We start from the raw sequence: 18,999 nt of genomic DNA, 5'->3' as shown, positions 1-18,999 counted from the left end.
AGCAGATACCAGAGAAACCCAAGTTGAAGGATGTTCTACCTAGGTAGCTGGCAGTTCTCTTTAAAAATGTTAGGAAAGACAAAGGCTGAGGAACCATCACAGAATGAGGAGACTAAGACGTCGAAAGGCAACTGGGATCTAGGATTGGATGCTTGCCTTAGTCTGGGTTGTTATAACAATATCTTAAGCAGACAGGCTGGCTTAAACAACACATTTATTTCTTACAGCCTGTTCTGAGTGGGGGTATTTGCTCCTGTTAAGAAATGCTTCCCTCTTTGCAGCCGGCTGCTGTGGACCTGTTAGGAATTGGCTCCATAAATCGGAGGACGGCAGACTATTTGGTGTTTTCACACAGCACAGTTCTTTTTATGTCTCCATTTCCCTACTTCCCGTGTTTGACCTTCAGTGGGTCCCTATGAAGGATTCAATTAGTGGCCAAATGCTGTAGCTGACAAGATATTTGGTTGTGAGTGGTTTTGAGTTTCCTACTCAAGAGGGGTAGGTGTGTGTATGTGTGTTTTCTTCTCAGACTGAACCCCAGCCTCTTGTTTCTGTTTTTCCTTTTTGCCTGTAAAACAAAAACCAAAATAGGAACAAACAAAAAACTTAAGGGATTTAAAGAGAAAAACCATCATTCCCAAGATTCTGCTATTTAATCATGACATGAAATCTAGCAGTCAAAAAATATTTGGTAACAACTACCACGGCTTCTGTCTCCATGGTTAGGACACCATAAACAGGGTGGGTGTGGACATCATAGAGTGTGAAGGAACTCCCTTGTGGTGACTTAACAGCTCTGTATGTATGTGTGTGTGTATATATATATATATATATATATATTTTTTTTTTTTTTTCCCCCTGCCATGAGACATGTGGGATCCTAGTTCTCTGGCCCAGGGATCAAACCTGGGTCGCTTCAAGTGGAAGCTCAGTCTTAACCAACAGACTGACCACCAAGGAAGTTCCCAACAGCTCTGTATTTTGACTGTGGTGGTGGTTCTAGGAATCTGTACAGGTGACAGAGTGGAATAGAACTACACACATATGAGTGCCTGTGAAAGCTGATAAAATCTGAATAAGGTCTAGAGTTTAGTTCATTGCGTTGTGTTCACATCATGTTCCTGGCATGACAGACAGTGTATTAGGGTTAGGTAAGATGTACGCTGGGTGAGAGTACACACTGTTTTTGCAACTTCTTATGTGTCTGTGGTTAGTTTAAAACAAACAAACAGGAACTTTCCTGGTGGTCCAGAGCATGTTTACACCGCAGGGGGCACTTGTTTGATCCTTGGTCAGGGAACTAGGATCCAGCATGTCACAAGGCAGCTCCCCCAACCCAAAAAAAAAGTTTCTGCTTGAGATGGTTGTGGGTTGCCAATTGCCAAGCCTCCTGGGCAACCCTAGTGACTCTTTTCTCATCAACTTCTGTCATTCTGTGACTTGTGATTAGTTGCCTCTCCACTTTCACAGTGGATTACAGGCAAGATATATTCTTATTCCTGAGATGATTCTTAGCATTCATTGGCTGAGCTTCCTACCCATCAAACATTTTAAAATCAGCAACATTGTTCAGGTTGCAACATGTATGACAATGCACTTATTTCCTTCACATATAAAGAGGGTCTACAAATGAATGAGGCCAACATATCAAAAGGTGGGCAAGGAATTCCCTGGTGGTCCAGTGGTTAGGAATCAAGGGCTTGGATTCCATTCCTGGTTGGGGAACTAAGATCCTGCAAGCCAAAAAGAAATTTAAAAAGTTGGCAAATAATTAGCAGTAAACAAGTGCCTTAAAGCATGAAAATATTCATACACACAGAAATATGAGTTCAGAGTACAGTGAGCTGCTGTGTTTCACTCCCTAAGCTTTTCAAAAATAACAGGTGGTACTGAAGACTCTTGAGAGTCCCTTGGACCGCAAGGAGATCGAACCAGTCAATCCTAAAGGAAATCAACCCTGATATTCACTGGAATGACTGATATTGAGGCTAAAGTCCCAATACTTTGGCCACCTTTTCCAGCCGACGCACTGGAAAAGCCTCTGATGCTGGGAAACATTGAAGGCAAAGGGAGAAAGGGATGATAGAGGATGGCATCATTGGATGCATGGTTGGATGGCATCATTGACTCAATGGACATGAACTTGGGTAAACTCCAGGAGATAGTGAAGGACAGGGAAGCCTGACATACTGCAGTCCATGGGATCACAAAGAGTCAGACATGACTTGGCGACTGAACAAGAGCAACACTGAAGGAATGGAGCAAGGGGCACATTTCACCAAGAGGTGTATACATGGAGGCATTCTCCTTAGAAGGCAATATTGCAATATTGTTCAAAATTAAAAATGAATATGCCTTTTGATAATTCTAGGAAATTATCCTATAAATTCAGACATGCCCAAAACATGTACAAGGCTGTTTGTTGCAGGATCTTTTATAGCAGAGGTTGGTCATTGACAACTTGTGGCCAAATTTGGCCAGCTGTGTGACTTTGTAAATAAAGTTTTATTGTCACACAGCCACATCCACTCATTTATACATTATAATTATACATTATAATGTATACATTATACATTACCCTTGGCTACTTTTGAGTTGCAAGGGCCAGAGCTGAGCAGTTGGAACGGAGACTAATTGGCCCACAAACCCTGAAATATTTACTCTCTGGTCCTTGACAAAGTCTGTTGACCCCTGATTTATACAAAAAGCCCAGAATAACCTTATCCCTTGATAAGTGTCTGGCAAAATAAATTATGGCATTCCCAGAGCAAAACAGAAGGCAGGTATTAAAGAGAGAGACTGGGGGACTTCCCTATGGTCCAGCGGTTAAGAATTTGCCTGCCAATGCAGGTGACACAGGTTCAATCCCTGGTCCGGGAAGATTCCACATAACATGGGACAGCTAAGCCTGTGAGCCAAAACTGCTGAGCCCAGGTGCTGCCGACATTACGTAAGCCTGCATGTTCTAGAGCCCATGCTCCACAAGAGAAGCCACTGCAACTAGAGGAGCCATTGCTTGCCACAACTAGAGACACCCTGAGCACATAAACGAAGACCCAGCACAGCCGAAAATAACATTTTCTTTTTCTAATGAGAGACTGGGGAGGGGTTACCACCCCCAGAGGTGGGGAGGGCATCGTTTTCCTCTCTATACCCTTTTGTACTGGTTTATTTTTGGCCACACTGTGGCATGTGGAACTTCCCCATCGAAGGATCGAACTTGTGCCCCCTGCAGTGGATGCATGGTTTCTTAACCACTGGACCACCCAGGGAAGTCCCTGTTTTATTCTTTAAGCCATTAAATATAAAAGTGGACCTTCACAAAGGATGGAGCGGGTGATGGCCCTGGGGCCAAGGTCATTGTGCCATTAGAAACTCAAGTACCATGAGTGCCCTCAGCTCGGGCAGGGTCTCCAGTCTCATCTCTCAGCTGTTGAGACAGACTTGAAGAGTCTGCACCCTGCCCCGACTTGTCGGTGTGTCCTGATGCTCCAACCACTGAATCAAGCCTCTGGATAAGGAAAGGTGCAAAAGGAAGTCAGGGCCAGGCTGCCCACGACAGCCTGGGCTGGGTCCCTCAGTGGCACCCACGAGCTGCCTCAGGACCTCTGAGACTGTCCTTTGGGCATCTTCCAGCCGTGGCATGGGACCCCCTGCTGTTTTGTGCCAGGGCAGCAAGGCTGAGCAAGCAGCCCCTCTCCTACCACTGCCAAGACTGCCCTGCCCTTGGCTCAGCTCCCTCCTGGGACTTCCCTGCCCACCCACGGAACCCCCATCACCAGCCCCGGGGAGTTTAGCTTAGAAGGAACCTCAGGCAGGTGGCAATGCTTCCATCTGGAATTGTTTAATGTGTCTACTTCTTACACGCATAATTATAAAAGAATAAGAATTGACAAAAATATTTTCTTTCCATAATATGTAGAGGTGGTTCGGCTCTCTGGTGGGATTTTTTTGTTGTTGGGTTTTCTTTTTTTTTTTTTAACCCGCCCCTGGCAGAACTCTTGGCGGGAGGGAAAGGAAGAATAAGGATAACCCTGAGGCGGGGAGGGTTCCACTCCCAACCCTGGAAGCCCGGTTAGTGCGGGCCAGGCAGAAACGTGGGACCAGATGGCCCGGCTGGAGAAGGGGCAGCAGCCGCTGGCCAGCAGAGCCCCAGCCGGTCACGTTTCAGAGCCTGCCTGAAAGCTGAGGGAGAGCCGGGCCGGAGGGCTGCCCGCTCCCCTGCACACTTGTGGTCTGCTGGGTGCACAGCTCCTGTCTCGGGTGCTGGCTGGGGTGAAACCGGCGGCTGGCGGCAGACCCAGATTCTAGATTTAGGCACCCCTAGCTTTCTGTCTTTTAAATAATAAAGAAAAACGCCCCTCCCACACCCCGCCAAAAAAAAAAAATCACAAGTGGGCGTGGGTGGGGAGGACAGGCAACCACATGCTTCTGCACCGCTGGCTGGGCTGAGCCTAGGCCTGGCCACCCCCACCCCACCCTGCCCCCGGGGCGAGCAGTGCAGAGGCCAGGCTTCTTGGAGTCTCTTCAGGCCTCCACATTCAGTGGAGTTGAGGCTCCCAGACAATGGGGAGCAGTGGGATGGCTTGAGGAAGTGCTTTGTGGACATTGGCCTCAGCGCTCCATCCTGGCAACCCTGAAGCAGCAGGCAGAAAACCCAGGAGCATGAACAAAAACGATCAAAGGTGTGGGGGTGAAGGTGGTGGCTCCCGGGGCGGGCAGTCCCGCGGGCTGGTGGGAGGAGGTGCGGTGCGGGGCCTGCGAGGCCACTCGGTCCCTCCTGCACCCTGCATGCGCGATGGCGGCTGTGGAGCCACTTGTGCTCTGACTGTGCAGGCCCCTCCCGAGGCGGCCCCGGGCTCAGAGGTGTTCCTGAAGAAAGTGCAGCAGTGTGACTTCATAGTGCTCACCGGACTCGGGGCAGCGGATGCTGTGTCTCTCGTTGGGGTAGATCTGGGTGGAAAGAGAAGGCAAGGCTGGTGGCACCGAGGACCCTGCATCCTGAACCTCACCCTCTGAGTCTGGCTCCCAGCGTGTCCCCTCAGGGCCTTGGTCCCACCCTTGCCACCCTGGGAAGAGGTCTTGCTCTGGAACTGAGGGACCCAGGTTTGAATCCCTCCTCCATGGACAACTTGCTGGGCAAGTGACAGCCTCCCCCCATGAAGGCTGAGTGAAAAATTCAGACCTTGTAGGGTCTGTGTGGCCTGGGCCAGCTAGTTCAGATACGAAAGCACATATGCAAGCCTTGCGAACCTGTGCTGGTCCTCTGTCCCCCAAACCCAGGGAGCGTGAGGAACTCATATCCGCAGAGGGGCTGGGGCTTCAAATCATGGAGACGTTTGCTGCCCTCCACTTGAGCCACTGCATTTTACCAACAGGCCCCACTGGGGATTGGACACACCAAGGCTCCAGAAAGCCCTTGCTCTAGGAGGGCCTCCCCCCAGGCTTTGCCAAGTGCTTCCTGGGCCCTCTCAATAACCAAGGGGGGACCCTCCCCTGAGAGAAGTGGCAGTGTGCTGGTGATAGGGCCCATGCCCAAGGAATCACCCAGTCCCTGAGACCTGGCTGAGTGGAAGTAGGCTCTCAGGTGGATGGTGACAGCGAGGCAGGTCTTGCTTCTGGCCATGGAGTAAGGGTTCCTGGGGCAGGTGTGAAACCTGCTTCACACCCTAGGAATGCATCTAACTGCTCAGATATCTGCCCTCCTCCACCCTTGCCTTCAGTATTCCATCCTGGATGAATCACAAGTCTCATCATACTGTCCCCAGCTCAGAGGAGTTGCCAGGCTGAGATCAAGACCTGGACTCCTGGGTCCTACTGCTCCCAAGGCTTCATAGGTCCCACTCCTTCAGGGCCCGGGGCAGTGGCACAACCTGGGACAGACACCCACCCCTCTATGCCACCCTGGGTCCTGGGTGCTTGGTCACTTCCTCCTCCTGGGTTGTGAGGGCAAGGAGAGGCTCATCTGGCTCCCCACTCTGCTCCCAACCCCCAGTCGTGGGCCTGGTCTGCGGCAACAATGTGAAGTGTGAACAAGTTTGGCCTGTCAGCCTCCAAGCCAAGTGTTTCAGGGTGTCTGAAGCGGAAAGTGGGTGTGCTCCATCCCCCCTCTCCCACCCTCCAAGGGAGCATCCTGTCTCACTTTCAACTTCCCCTGGGAGGCAGAGGCACAAGTCTCCAGGCCCCCATGTGCCCAATGTTTTTCCTGAGAGCACTCATTTGACCCTCAACACCTCTCAGAGGTAGGGGTTATCAAGCCCATTTCATAGATAAGGAGACCAGGCCCAAGGTTAAAGGACCTGCCCAAGGTTAAATGACCTGTGGTCATTCAGGGAGAGGGGCTACCCCAACCAGGAGACTCAGGCCTTCAGGCTCAGAAGGGATACTTGAGGATCCACCCTGGCCCTGCCTGACTCCTCAACTCTGATATGCAGCTGCTGCTGGCCTGTGTTGGGGGTGCATGTGAGGTTGGGGGCAGGGTTGCTCCCAACAGCTCCTCACCCTGTGGGAGCCCCGCCGCCCTCCTGCCCTGTCTGGCCAGTGCATGCACAGCCATAGATCTTGAGGCCTGTCCCTCCTGCCTGGTGACCTTCAGTTTTTCCATCTGTTGAATGGCAACGTGTCCTCCCCTGACAGGACTGAGCACGTGAAGGTGTCCAGGATGCAAAAAGACTGCGTGGCGGCTGCAGGTAATCAAATCTGTCCTTCTTACCTCCAGCATCAGGCCTCCCCCAACCACCCCCCTCACCCTCCCCCCCCCGCCCCCCCCCCCCCCCACGACCACGTCCCACCCCTGGAGTCCACCAGGCCTCTCGCTCCTCACTCCCGGCCCCTTTCCTGCCAGGACAACTGACTGGTGCATGTCCCACTGGCCCCATGGGCCTCTGTCTACACGGCTGCCTGAAAGATGACCAACCTTTCCTCACCCTTAGAAAAAAATACAGCCCTCCCCTGAGACCCACTCCCAAAGCCCGGCCCTTTACCACAAAAGCCCCACCCTTACCACCGAAGCCCCACCCTCTCGTGAGGGCCTGCCCTCGCCTGAGACCCCGCCCTTACTACTTAGGCCCCGCCCACCACTGGAGGCACTGCCCGCCTGGCCACGCTGGTCACTCGGCCCTGGTCCTCAGCTCTTCTGCTGGCTGCAACCACGCTGGTCTCTTGTCCCTGAGCTGCTCCCTTTCACTAATCTCCTCTGTCTAGTGTCCTCCACAGCCGACCCCTAGGCCTAGCTGAATCCCCACTCACTCATTAGCATCCTTAAATGTCACCTCCTCAGGGAATTCCTCTCCAACCACTCCCCCCGTGCCCCTCATACTTTCTGGGTGGGATTCCGAACTTCAAAGCAAGCTTCTTGGTTTAAAATAACGCATGTGCTCCTGCAGTAAGAGCGTGTGCTCCCCCAGTTCCCAGAGGTGGCCAGCAGAGGGCGGAGTGGACTGCGAGGCATCTACTGAATGGACTCGCGGACCCAGGGAGCCAGGGTAATTACCAATTACCGTGAGGAGCCAGGCAGTCAGATATGAGGATGGGGGCAGGGACATGGGTTTCCTCCCACTGCCCCCTCCCCACCCACGCTGCTGCCCACCCTGAGAGCTCCTGGGAGGAGCCACTCACCTGGAGCTGGTAAGGCTTTCCTGCGCGGATCAGCTGGGAGACGAGGAAGTTTGTATGGAAAAAGTGCACGTTCTCATCCAGGAAGCCGTGCAGGATGAGCAGGCGGTTGGGCCTGGAAGACAAGGTTGGGGTGAGGGTCTGGGACCAAACCCCCTTCTCTCACCCTGCCCCATGGCAGTGAGGAGGCAGAAGCAGCAACTTGGCAGCAGATGGTGGAGCAACCCAATGATCTGGCATGACTGGCACGTCTGGGAGACACCTGGCCAGGAGGGGAGGGTGTGGCCAGTGGTACCTGGAATGCCCTGAGGTCCCAGAAGCTTCTGGAATGTGCTAGACCTGCCTCACCCTACACCACCAGTAGCTACCAAGCACTTGACATGTGGCATGGGTGGTGGAGGATGATTCCTTTTGAAATTTTGACATAAAAATAGCTTACTGAGGTGATACATGATCTAAAATTCACTCATTTTAAAGAGAACAATTCAGGGGCATTTGGTGCATTCACAATGTCAAGTAGCCATCACCTGGATCCTAAGTTACAGGACATTTCCATCATCCTGAAGCAAACTCTATACCCATGAGCAGTCGCTCCCAGTCCTTGGCAACCACCAGGCTTCTGTCTTTTATTATTCCAGTGAACTGAGATGAATGCAAAAGTGGATGGAAGTGGCTGCAGAGCTGTGGGTTCTGAGCTTGGCTGCACCATGGTGGCCCCTGGAGTCACCCTCTAGACTGAAGAGAACGGCCTCGCAGGGAGAGGGGCCAGGGCGGGGTCAGTCTGGGACAAGAACCTTGGCACTAAAGGTGAGGCCAGGGTGGACGTTCACCAGACACAAGGTACATCAGAAATGGCCATGCCATTTTCTTTCCGATGGGAAAATCAGAAACCAGTGCCCAAAGCATACATGGAATATCAGAGCTGGGCCAACACATGTAGGTTTTACAACCACTGTGGACCTGGGTTCTGAGGCAGAACCCACAAGACAGGCGGTTAGGGTTCAAAACCGACTCACAGGGCCCACGGCAGGCTACGTGCTTAGGAGCCAAGGGATGCCAGGGTGTCCAAAGTAGTATCATTCTAGAGCTTCCTCTCCATGTTTCTGGGGGCAGGGCTGGGGGCTTCCCTCTCTCCTTGGGCTAAGAGAACCCGGGGGCCTGCTTTCTGTGAGGCGGATGGAGGAAGGGGAGGGGGCGCCGGCAGACAGAGAAGCAGGTATGGAAGCCACGCCCACCCGGCCCCAGGAGAACCCAACTTCAGGGAGGGCCGGCCTTGGTGATCTGGCGGCAGGGGGCCTTACTCATTGGGCAGCTTCTCCACGTGCAGGGCCACGGAACCCGCCTCGTAGCCAAGCTGGTTGTTCTCTGGGACATCCATGTAGCGTTCTGTGTAGCCCGTGTCGTAGGCCATCCACACTGTGACCGGGGCGCCTGCGATGGCCACCTGGGGGCCACCGTGGGTGAAGGGGTGCAGAGAAAGAGAGAGAGACACACATAGGGGTCACGTCCTGGGAGCCTGCGTTTGGCCTGTGGTCCCGGGGCCTCCCCCGGAGGACATGAGGAGCGGGCATGCACACGGGGGCTGGCGGGGAGGGGCCCTCCGTGTGTCTCCCCCGTGGACCGTGCACTGTCGTGGGAGGGTGGGTGAGCTAGGCGAGCGCTCAGGCTGAACTTGGCCCCTCCCTGGGCCCACTGCCTTCCTGCCTCCTCCTCCTCATCGCCCTGGCAGCGCCGCCGGCCTGGGGGCCCCTCCCCCGACGCTCTCCACACCATGCCCCACCTCTGCCCGTCCGGGGCCGGGGTCCCGAGCTCAGCCTCCCACAGAGAGCTGCTGGCGGGGTTTTGTGCAGCCGGACGCCATCCTGGGGTCAGCAGTGGCGGGCAATGAGGAGGGGGGCTCGTCCCCGTGGGGCTGCTGCGGGGAGAAACAGCCACGTGGCAAGGCCCCTGCCAAGATGCCTCCCCCAGGGGGGGCGGGCTCCAAGGGGCACGAGGGCGCTGGCAGACAGGGGGGAGAAGGCGGGGCGGGACCCACCTTGAACACCTGGGGCTTGTGGATCAGCCCCATGAGCGAGAGGAAGCCTCCGTAGGACCAGCCGTGGATGGCCACCCGGCTCAGGTCAATGAAGCCATACTTCTCGGCCACGAACTGCAAGCCCTCCACCTGGTCCTCGATTTCCACCTGGCCCTGGGGAATGAGGCCAGGTACCCCTCAGTGGCCTCCTCCCAGGCCCATGCCCCACTGTCTCCCTTCCCTCGCAGGGGGCCCTCTCTGGAAGTCACCCTCTCTCCAGGTCCTGTGCAAACCTCTCGGGGTGGTGGTCAGCTGGACCTGGCACCAACCCTGCCCTGCCATCTCCTGGCTGGCTCTGATAAAGTTACATCCCCTCTCTGGGCCTCAGTTTCCCCATCCCCAAAATAAGGAGGTTAACATGAAGAGTACGGATTTTACAGTGAGTGTGAGGATGAAATGAAATGCAAGGTATCCTGTATTCAGAGGCCTGGTGTGTGCCAAGACTCAAACAGCTGGTGTTATCACCACCACCAGCACCACCACCTCCATCCTCAACACCACCATTATCACCATCAAATTCCTCATCATCACCAGCATCACCCCCACCACCATCAATATCCCCACCATCATCACCATCCTCACCACCACCGCCACTACCACTTCCACAGCCACCAGTGCCTATCTGGCCTAGCCCTCGGGGCTTCCTGCTGAAGGGGCCTATACTGACATGCCTGGCTGCATCTGGGTCTTAGGCACCAGGTAGGGTATATGTATACCTGTCTCCCCACGGGGCACCACTCAGAGCTGAGCAGCAGAGTGGACATTCCTCTAGTTCCATAGGCTGCCCCATAGGACTGACACCCTGGCCAAGACTGTCCTTGAGGAAGGTGCCCCAGGGCCTCCCCCAAACCCCAGGTCCCCCCACCTTCATCACACAAGAAGGGAATGGGAAAAGACATTACCATCTGGTTTTTCAGAGCCCCTTCGAATCGAAGCCCTCGCTGGCAGGAGCCCCTGCCGTCAATCACGACCACAGCATAGCCCAGGGATGCCAGGGTGTTGAGCCGCAAGTACTTGATTCCTTTGAAGGAGTTATTGACCAGCTGCACCTGTGGGAAGGCAAGGCAGGTGTGAGTCTAAAGATGAGGCCTGCACTCTATCATGAAGACTATGGATGGCACGGAGAGGAAGGCCCCTGCCCAAGTTCCTCCCTGGAATTACTCCCTTATTTCTTCAGCTACATTTTGCCTCTTTTCTACCCCTCTATTTTATCTACAAACAGACACAGAAGCTGATGGGGAGCGTGGCAGGCTGGTGGTGCCGGGTGGTGTGTCCCCCAAGTAATGTGGCTTATGCTGGTCCCTTACTTCGGCACAATTCATGTTTGGGGCCTCCTCATCTTCTGGGTGGTGTCCTGCTGGCTGTAGGGTGTTGACAGCACCTCTGGCTTCTACCCACTAGATGCCAGGAGCACCTCCACCCCAGCTGTGATGACTACAAATGTCCCCAGATGTCACCAAGTGTCTCCTGGGAGACAGCCACCCCAGCTGAGAAGCGCTGTCTTAGGTGCACCTGCTTGCCAACCTGCCTGCCTGGCCTGTCCCCTTCTCAGAGGGCTGGGCCCAGAGCTCCAAGCTGGTGACCAGGGGTAAGAGTGGGTCACTGCTGGGTGGGTGGCCCAGACACACAGACGGGGTTTAGGGGGGCTTCCCAGAGGGACAGGGAGTATCACCAGGTGAAAGGGGGAGGAGGCTGTGCAGTGAGGTCAGTGGGGATGGGCAGCAGTGCTAGGAGGGGCCCCGCGAGCCCTGGATGGGGGGTATGGGGGAGGGGCATGCCTACCTGTGGGCCTCCATACACAAAGAGGACAGTGGGGTGCTTCCTCCCTGGCTGCACGGCGTGGGGCTTGTAGATCATGCCATAGAGCCGCACATCGGACCGCGTGTGGAAATGGAAGATTTCCGGAGGCACGTAATCGGGGGGGCAGCCTATGGAGACAGAGTGGCTGTGGCTCCGAGGGCCAGGGTGAGCCAAGGCAGGCTCAATTCTGAGCGGGGCCCACGTCTGGCCGAACCCACACTCCCCCAAACCCAGAGGGTGGACCAGAAGCACCCCGTCTTCTGTGCTTCCTGGCAGTTATAACCAGGGGGCCCTTTTTAGTGAGTGATCCCCATGGCGGGGTGCTCTGCATTCAGTTTACAACTCATGGGCTGCCACGGGGCCATTCAGTAGGTAATGAAACATTTAAGAGAGATGAACTGAACTGACTGGCATTCGCTTCCGCAGCTAGAATTGGAACCTGGGGTCACCCGGGTGGAGGCCTGGCCGCCCTGGAGGCTCCTGGGTTAATTAACCAGCTTCCTCCCACTCCCCGAGGCCCCTAGCGACCGACCCCAGGCAGGGGCCATCTGCTCTGCACAGGTGCACTTGGCCCTGTGTAGGGACCCCTCTGGAGAAGGCGATGGCACCCCACTCCAGTACTCTTGCCTGGAAAATCCCATGGATGGAAGAGCCTGGTAGGCTGTAGTCCATGGGGTCACTGAGGGTCAGACATGACTGAGCAACTTCACTTTCACTTTTCACTTTCATGCATTGGAGAAGGAAATGGCAACCCACTCCAGTGTTCTTGTCTGGAGAATCCCAGGGACGGGGGAGCCTGGTGGGCTGCCATCTACGGGGTCGCAGAGTCGGATACAACTGAAGCGACTTAGCAGCAGCAGCAGCAGGGACCCCTCCACCTGGCAGAGCCGGCTCCTGCCCTTTGCATGTGCTCTCTCTGGGACAGCAGCACAGAAACTTGAGGCTGTCTCGGGGGCCCCACAGGACAGTTCAGGGCTATGGTTACGCTCGATTGGTTCTTGGGGCTCTGGGCCGCTTGCTGCCTTGCGCTCACCCGCGTTATTCACCAGGGCTCAGCCGGCAATGCACGCGGTCAAGGTCCCAGGGGTCTGGGGTTACTCACTGGCTGCCTCCATCATGCTGGCCCAGAACCGGGGCTGCTTGTGTAGAGGGTCGTCGTCGGGGCCGCTGAGCTTGTAGACGTGCACGCAGGGTGGTGTACCCACGCTGCTATAGTGGCTGATGAACATGTCGAAGTTCTGCGGGCGGGATGGGGCGCTGAGACCGCGGGGCGCCTCCCATCACCCCCACTGTGCTGGCGCCTTCCCCCATCACCTCCACCTGCATCAACTGCCTGCCATCCATACCCCGTGTGGTGTGTTTGCTCGTGTGACCCTGCTGTTACCACCACCCCTACCCTGAAAGGTGAGAGGAGCCTGTCCCCTGACCAGGGGGGCCCTGGGTGCTGCTGACTGAGGGACCTGGGGGCGGGTTCAGACCCAGACCTCCCCATCTTGCTGGTCCTACAGCCAGCAGACTACACTGCCTACTTGTCTGGGTCGGGGGTGGCCCTGTGGTCATGTTCCAGATTGCTGCCTGATATTTTGGAATGTTCCAAGGGAGGGCACGTTGGGGAGAGGCCCACCTGGCTCATGGAGCAGCTGTGGGAGAAGCCGGGTGTGGTGAGGCGCACGATCTCGCCAGCCACCTCGTAGCTGACCACATAAAGGTGGTGCTCCAGGGGCGTGTCCTTTGTGCCTTGGAAGTATACCAGCTTCGTCTCCTCGTTGACCCAGATCTGCAGGTGGCACAGGAGCTCCTGGTGACATGGCCCCCGGGGCCTCCCTCCCCGCCCCCAGGGAGGGCTCAGTGTTCTATGAACAGGGAGGACAGTTCTCCCAGAGCTGGCTTCAGCCCGCCGGCTGGAGAGCTGTCTGGGAGACTGTCCTGGACCCCGCAGGGAAGAAGCCCACTCCACTAGAGCTGGGCTAACCACATGTTCTCTGGTCTGACTTGGAATCAGAACTCCCAGTCTGGACAGCTCCTTCCAGGCGGGCCCAGAGCCACCGGAGGGGGACTGAAGGCACAGTTGTGGGGGGATACCGAGGCCGAGGGAGGGCCTGTCCTGGGTCCAGCAGCCCCCAGTCCTGGTCCCCAGTGGGGACAGCCCACCCTCTGACCCAAGTGCTCAGGGTTAAGAAGTGGTAACTCCCTGCCCCGCTATTTCCTGGAGGAAAAGCCCATCAGGCCTGGGTGTGGTTCTCAGGCAAGGACCTCAGGAGGAGGGGGAAAGAACCTCGTTCTGGGGACGGAAGAGGCACTGCCTTGCTGGGCTGACCGTGCAGCACAGATGCTCTGAACAGGCCTTTATGCCCCTGGGGACTGCTCCCAAGGATGGCACTGGAGGGGCAAATTCCAAATGAAGGCACAGTGATGCCCCAAGTGCTCTTCAGATGAGAGAGCTGATGATAGCTGAAATGTCCTAAAGACAGGCTGGCTCCACCCTTACAGCACACCTCTCTGGGGCCACAAGAAGCCATGCAACCCTACAAACCCTCTAAAATACTCATGTTCCTGTGCAAACAGGAAAGACCTACAGTGATTCCCCACTGTGGTCACTTCTGAGGATGGAGGCAGGTCACGGGGGCCTGGGTGAGGATGGAAGGGGACCGTATAGAGAAATTCAATTTTTACAACCAATGCTGGTATGTTGGTTATCATGTGCTCACTGGAAAATAAATGCAGGTTTTCTGAAAATGGAGGATGTCATTAGAAAATCCCAAACCACCCATAGTTAAGTCGTGTGCTGGTTTTGTTACCAAGTCTCTGTAAGAAGCTGTGTGGGCGGGAAGGAGAGTCTGCAGGTGAGGGACCCACCCAGACCCGGGGCACAGGGGTGGAGCATGTGGCTGTGGGCAGTGACGGCAAAGGAACGGCAAAGGACATTCTTTCCTTTTCTCTTTCTTAAAATGTTGCTTTTTTATTTTAAAGAAAATTTCTAGGTAAAAAGATAGGGTGTGCAGAGGATTAAACTCTGACCATGGAGAAAGTTTGTTTTTTTTTTTTCCCCCCAGCCGTGAGCACGGCATGGGGGATCTTAGTTCCCCTACCAGGGACTGAACCCAGGCCCTGGCAGAGACAGCACTGAGTCCTAACCACTGGACCACCCAGCAAGTCCCCAGAGAAAGATTTTAATACTGTCCTGTGTGTCTGCCAGCTGCTAAAGGCCTTCAAAGTACTTTAAAACAGGGTTCTCACCTGGGGCCGCTCTGTGCCCCCGGGCCATTTGGCAGCCTCTGGACACATCTGTGGTCATCACAGCTGGGGTGGGGGCCAGGGAGGCTGCTCCACACCCACAGTGCCCACAGTTGCCCCAAGTGTCCACTGATGTGGAGATGGGAGGGCTGGAGCTGTTTGGCCCCATGTCGCAGCGAGGAAACCCAGTCTTAGTGCCTGGCTGGCTGGGCCAAGCGAGGCTATGAGCCCAGGGGTGCCTCCAGCAAGACTCAAGCACAGCAGAGCCACCCAGTAGGGACAAGTGTGGTCCCACTGTCACGGGCACCGTGCCTTACATTACCTGGGCCCAAGGAGGTTACTTGTCTCCTGATCGAGTGTTTTCACATTGCTGTTTCCTACCATATCAACAGTGCACACTTGTGTGCTAACCTGAGCGTGTCCCGGGTGGTCTCGCCTAGAATGGGGGCTGTCAGGTCAGATGAGGTGCAGGTTGACACTGTAATGGATGCCCCCTCTGCTCTCTGCCCAGGGGTGCCAAGGCCCCTTCCCTTGGCAGCACACGGGCCACCCAGCTCTGGGCTTTAAAAAGGTTGGCCTACATCTCCTCTTGGGCACTTGGACAGTTTAGGTCTGTCTGAGTCTTTGGACCAGGAGACCTTTATAAAAGCTGGGAGGGAGGGAGGGCTCCAGGACGTCTGATTAAGGGGTCTCTCTGTAAAACTGAGAATTTTGCAGACCTGGCCCCCAATGATGGATGCAGGGCAGTTCCACGGTGGGCCCCACCAGTGTCCACAGGTAGCTTCATGCAGCGGAAGGAGGCCAAGTGGACGCTCCTGATGGCAGGGAGAATGGGCCAGGTCCCACCCACCAGGATCCAAGGAAACGCAGACAACCCTGCCTCCAGACCCAGGATCTCCTGCTGGTGGCAAGTGCAGCCCCCATGGCCCTTAGTTGCAGAGCAGGAGCGGGTGGCTAGGTGCGGGGCATGGGGGTGGAGAAGAAGCCACAGGCGCCCAGGGTCTGGAGGGGTCAGGACCATGTGTGTGTGTCTGTGCACGTGTATGTGTACAGGCGTGTGTGGAGACTCGGGTACCTTGGAGCCGTGCCTCGCCAAAACCTCCCACTCGCCGCTGGTCAGTGCGATCTCCTCCTTGATGGGACATTTAAATTCATCTGGAAGGATAGGAAAAGAGGTGAAGGGGGCCCGGGGAAGCTGTGACACAGACTCAAAGCACAAAATGGACTTGCTGCAAAACCCAGGCAGCTGGGAGACAGGCAGGTGGACCGGCTGGGCCCCTGCCATGGGACGCAGACCTGAGATCTGCATTTTTATCAAAAGCATCCGATTTTGGGGACTTCCCTGGAGGCACAGTGGTTAGGACTCTGAGCTTCTCCTGACCCCAAGCTTCCACTGCAGGTGGTATAGATTTGATTCCTTGTCAGGGAACTATTGATAAAATTCCACATGCAGACTGATAAGGCCAAAAAAAAAAAAGGTACCCAGTTTTAGAACCCTGCGGGCCAAACCACCTCCTTCCAGGCCTTGAACTTGTGACTGGTTAGGACAGGTTGGGAACCAGGTCTTGACTAAACTCTGGGACTGACCAAAGGCTCAGGGGAGTTACAGTAGGTTTTTTTGGGTGGGTAGGTCTCTCTCTTTTTTTATATATTTATTTACTTATTTTTGGTCATGCTTGATGTTTGTTGCTACACATGGGCTCTCTCTAGTTGTGGCGAGTGGGCTTCTCATTGTGGTGGCCTCTTTTGTTGAGAAGTATGGGCTCCAGGGCACACAGGCTTAGTTGCTCCGCAGTATGTGGAATCCTCCTGACCCAGGGATTGAACCTGTGTCCCCTGCATTGGCAGGTGGATTCTCAACCACTAGACCACCAGGGAAGTCCTCGCTTTAGAGGTCTTATCAGGTAAATAACAATATGTAATGTTTCTTGCCATGTGTTTGAAATTTTATATTAAAAACAGTTTATGAGCAGTGGCTACAGATCCTTTCTATTCTCTTGGGTCTGAACCAAACTACTGTCAACGTATCCTATGGAGGGGCAGATGTCCCCACACGGATCCACAGGGCGTACAGAACAGAGACCTGGGCTAACTGACCATCACCAAAGGACCCAGGAGGGACAGCCACTCCTCAGTCCCTCACTCACTGCAGGGTGGGTGCGCCACTGCCTGCCCCCAAACCTTCCCCGATGCCCGCACCGTTGGGCCCACATGGGGAGCCGAGTCGCACAGGCCTCCTCTGGGGCTGGCGGCCCTGCCAATGCACTGCTCTGGTTCTATAGCCTCTGTGCCCCTCGTTACCAAGCCACCCCCGTGAGACCCCCAGCAGGCCTGGGTGATGGCACAGCCTGCTGGTCCCCCTGCCTTGCTCCAACTCACTCTGAGCTCCTGAACCTTCTTCTGGGTTCAAGCCCATGCTCCTCACGGCCTAGAGGGTCCCACCGACCACACCAGGCCTTCCCTCCCTTACCCCGCCAACTACTCTGCTCCAGCCACATGGGCCTCCTCACTGTCCCTCCCCAACACCAGGCCTAGTCCTGTCCCCAGGCCTTTGCACCGGCTATGCCCTCTGCCTAGAGCACTGTGTGGCCACCTCTGCCACAGGTTTCTGCCCTGTGTCACGTTATCCACTGATCTGCTCCGGGCCTCCTGCTGTCTTTCACCGTCTCTTGATGTCTGCCTGCCTCCCCTCTAAAGCAGAGATGTCCACATTTGTCTCTTTATACAGTGACCCTCCCTGTGTGCAGGGCAGGGCAGCTTCTCCTATAAAGGGCCAGATGGCACAGCCTTGGTACACAAAGGGCCTTGGCATGCAGTTGGTGCTGGATGAACCCTGCTGCCAAAAGAAACCAGTCATGGCTGTGATAGCCCTTCCAGACCAGGAACGGCGTTGGGAAAGGCCAGTCTCTTAATCACAAACACCCACACCCTGTGGGGTGGGACCCGTGAACAAGCCGTGCACTGAACCACTGGCTTGAACTGCAGGCAAGAGTGGTGAGTAAGTATTAGTTGGGCTTGCTCACCATCCCCGGGGCTGAAGGGCTGGGTCCAGTCATAGCCGCGGGGCCGCAGGACAGCGGTGACTTTGTACAGGTGGCAGAAGCCAGTCTTGCACTCGTTGGCACGGATGAAGCAGAGCTCGTCCACTCCCTCTGCTTGGGGGAAGGGGTAGAAGATGTCGTGAACCTGTCGGGGCAGAGAGAGGTGTCATGAGTGGGGGGTGTGGCAGGAGCAGGTGCGGGGAAACTCAGGCTGTGTCTCTTTGAGAAAGCGGAGGCTTGGACAGTCTGGCCAGAGGGCAGTCCCCGCCAACCCTCCCTCCTGAGCTGGCTTCTCCACACTGAGGAGCTGGGGGCCTGGGGGTAGGGACATGGGAAACCAGGAGGTGCGCGAGGACAGGGCCCACACCCCAGCTCTTACATTGATCCACACGTCGGTGACCTCCTCATACACCACGTACGGCTGGACATCCCTGGGCACAGCCCTGGCGAAGGCCGCCCGCTGCTCCTCGTTGTCGGTGGTAGGGATGAACAGTGCTGGGGGCAGGAGGACCAGCTGGAGGCGCTGCTGGGGCCGGTCCAGGAACATGGCCCAGGCACTGGAGGGTGAGATGGGAGGACGGGAAACTCAGGGCCTGGTGCAGGCCAGCCGGGGCCTGACACCCCCTGCCCATGCGTGTGCATGGTCAGAATGGCTCCTCCTCTGTCAGCTTCAGTGACACTCGAGCAAGTGACTACGCAGTACATAAAGCCTCCCTGGCTGGCAGGCATGCCCAGGAGGGAGATGGGGCTGGTGGGGACGGGGGTGGGGTGGGTGCTGACAAAACTGTATGATCCGGCTGTTCTGCAAACACCTCGCGTCACTGGTGAACTTGGGCAACTTCTGCCAAACCCTCGGCCCTTATTTGTCCTTTGCTTCATATCTTGCTCTAAGTGGACAGTTAGCTTAAATCTTTTTTCTGTTTGTTTCTTTTTTTGTCGTAATGCACGGCATGCAGGATCTTAGTTCCCAGACCAGGGATTGAACCCTCGCCCTCTTGCAGTGAAAGTGCGAGTCCTAACCTCTGGACTGCCAGGGAAGTCCCAACTTCAGTGTATTGTGGACAGAGATCTACTGGCATCAGAGGTGGAAAAGTTGACTCTCAACAGAAAGACAGACCAGATGCCCTCATTGCAGGCCACTGTTCCTTTCTCAACTACTCAACTCTGCCTGTGTGGAGTGAGTAGCCACAGAGGTGTGGCCATGTGCCAATAAAGCTTTATCTCTGGACACTGAAA

General features: G+C 55.5%; 1 protein-coding gene and 1 long non-coding RNA gene across 13 annotated transcripts in view; one reads left to right on the top strand and one right to left on the bottom strand.

Moving 5' to 3' along the window:
* The window catches only part of LOC147368782 (uncharacterized), a 19,933-nt gene extending 934 nt beyond the window's left edge, over positions 1-18,999 (top strand). The window contains exons 2-5 of one of the 3 annotated variants that reach the window (XR_015166822.1): positions 6,637-6,689; positions 7,386-7,484; positions 11,090-11,276; positions 18,720-18,999. This is a non-coding gene — a long non-coding RNA (uncharacterized LOC147368782). Of the gene's footprint in view, positions 1-6,636; positions 6,690-7,385; positions 7,485-7,795; positions 8,064-11,089; positions 11,277-18,719 lie in introns of those variants that run through there. The other 2 variants (XR_015166823.1, XR_015166824.1) reach the window with 2 other exon arrangements.
* Positions 3,829-18,999, bottom strand: part of DPP9 (dipeptidyl peptidase 9) — a 36,882-nt gene continuing 21,711 nt past the window's right edge. For 5 of the 10 annotated variants that reach the window (XM_086410047.1, XM_086410046.1, XM_086410050.1 and 2 more), the window contains 11 exons: positions 18,143-18,320; positions 17,746-17,908; positions 15,798-15,877; positions 13,113-13,265; positions 12,591-12,726; positions 11,471-11,616; positions 10,591-10,737; positions 9,650-9,802; positions 8,916-9,058; positions 7,618-7,729; positions 3,829-4,953 (listed from right to left, as the gene is read on the bottom strand). In XM_086410047.1, the coding sequence (XP_086266173.1) occupies positions 4,861-4,953; positions 7,618-7,729; positions 8,916-9,058; positions 9,650-9,802; positions 10,591-10,737; positions 11,471-11,616; positions 12,591-12,726; positions 13,113-13,265; positions 15,798-15,877; positions 17,746-17,908; positions 18,143-18,320 (1,504 nt within the window). In that variant the 3' untranslated portion in view covers positions 3,829-4,860. Of the gene's footprint in view, positions 4,954-7,617; positions 7,730-8,915; positions 9,059-9,394; positions 9,530-9,649; positions 9,803-10,590; positions 10,738-11,470; positions 11,617-12,590; positions 12,727-13,112; positions 13,266-15,797; positions 15,878-17,745; positions 17,909-18,142; positions 18,321-18,999 lie in introns of all 10 variants that reach the window. The other 5 variants (XR_015166820.1, XR_015166819.1, XR_015166817.1 and 2 more) reach the window with 2 other exon arrangements.

The sequence above is a fragment of the Bos grunniens genome, chromosome 7 (assembly GCF_055505025.1).
Source record: "Bos grunniens cultivar Pamir isolate PY7600 chromosome 7, Bosgru_T2T1.0, whole genome shotgun sequence".
NCBI classification, from domain to species: Eukaryota; Metazoa; Chordata; class Mammalia; order Artiodactyla; family Bovidae; genus Bos; species Bos grunniens.
This window is presented reverse-complemented; position numbering and strand designations above follow the sequence as displayed.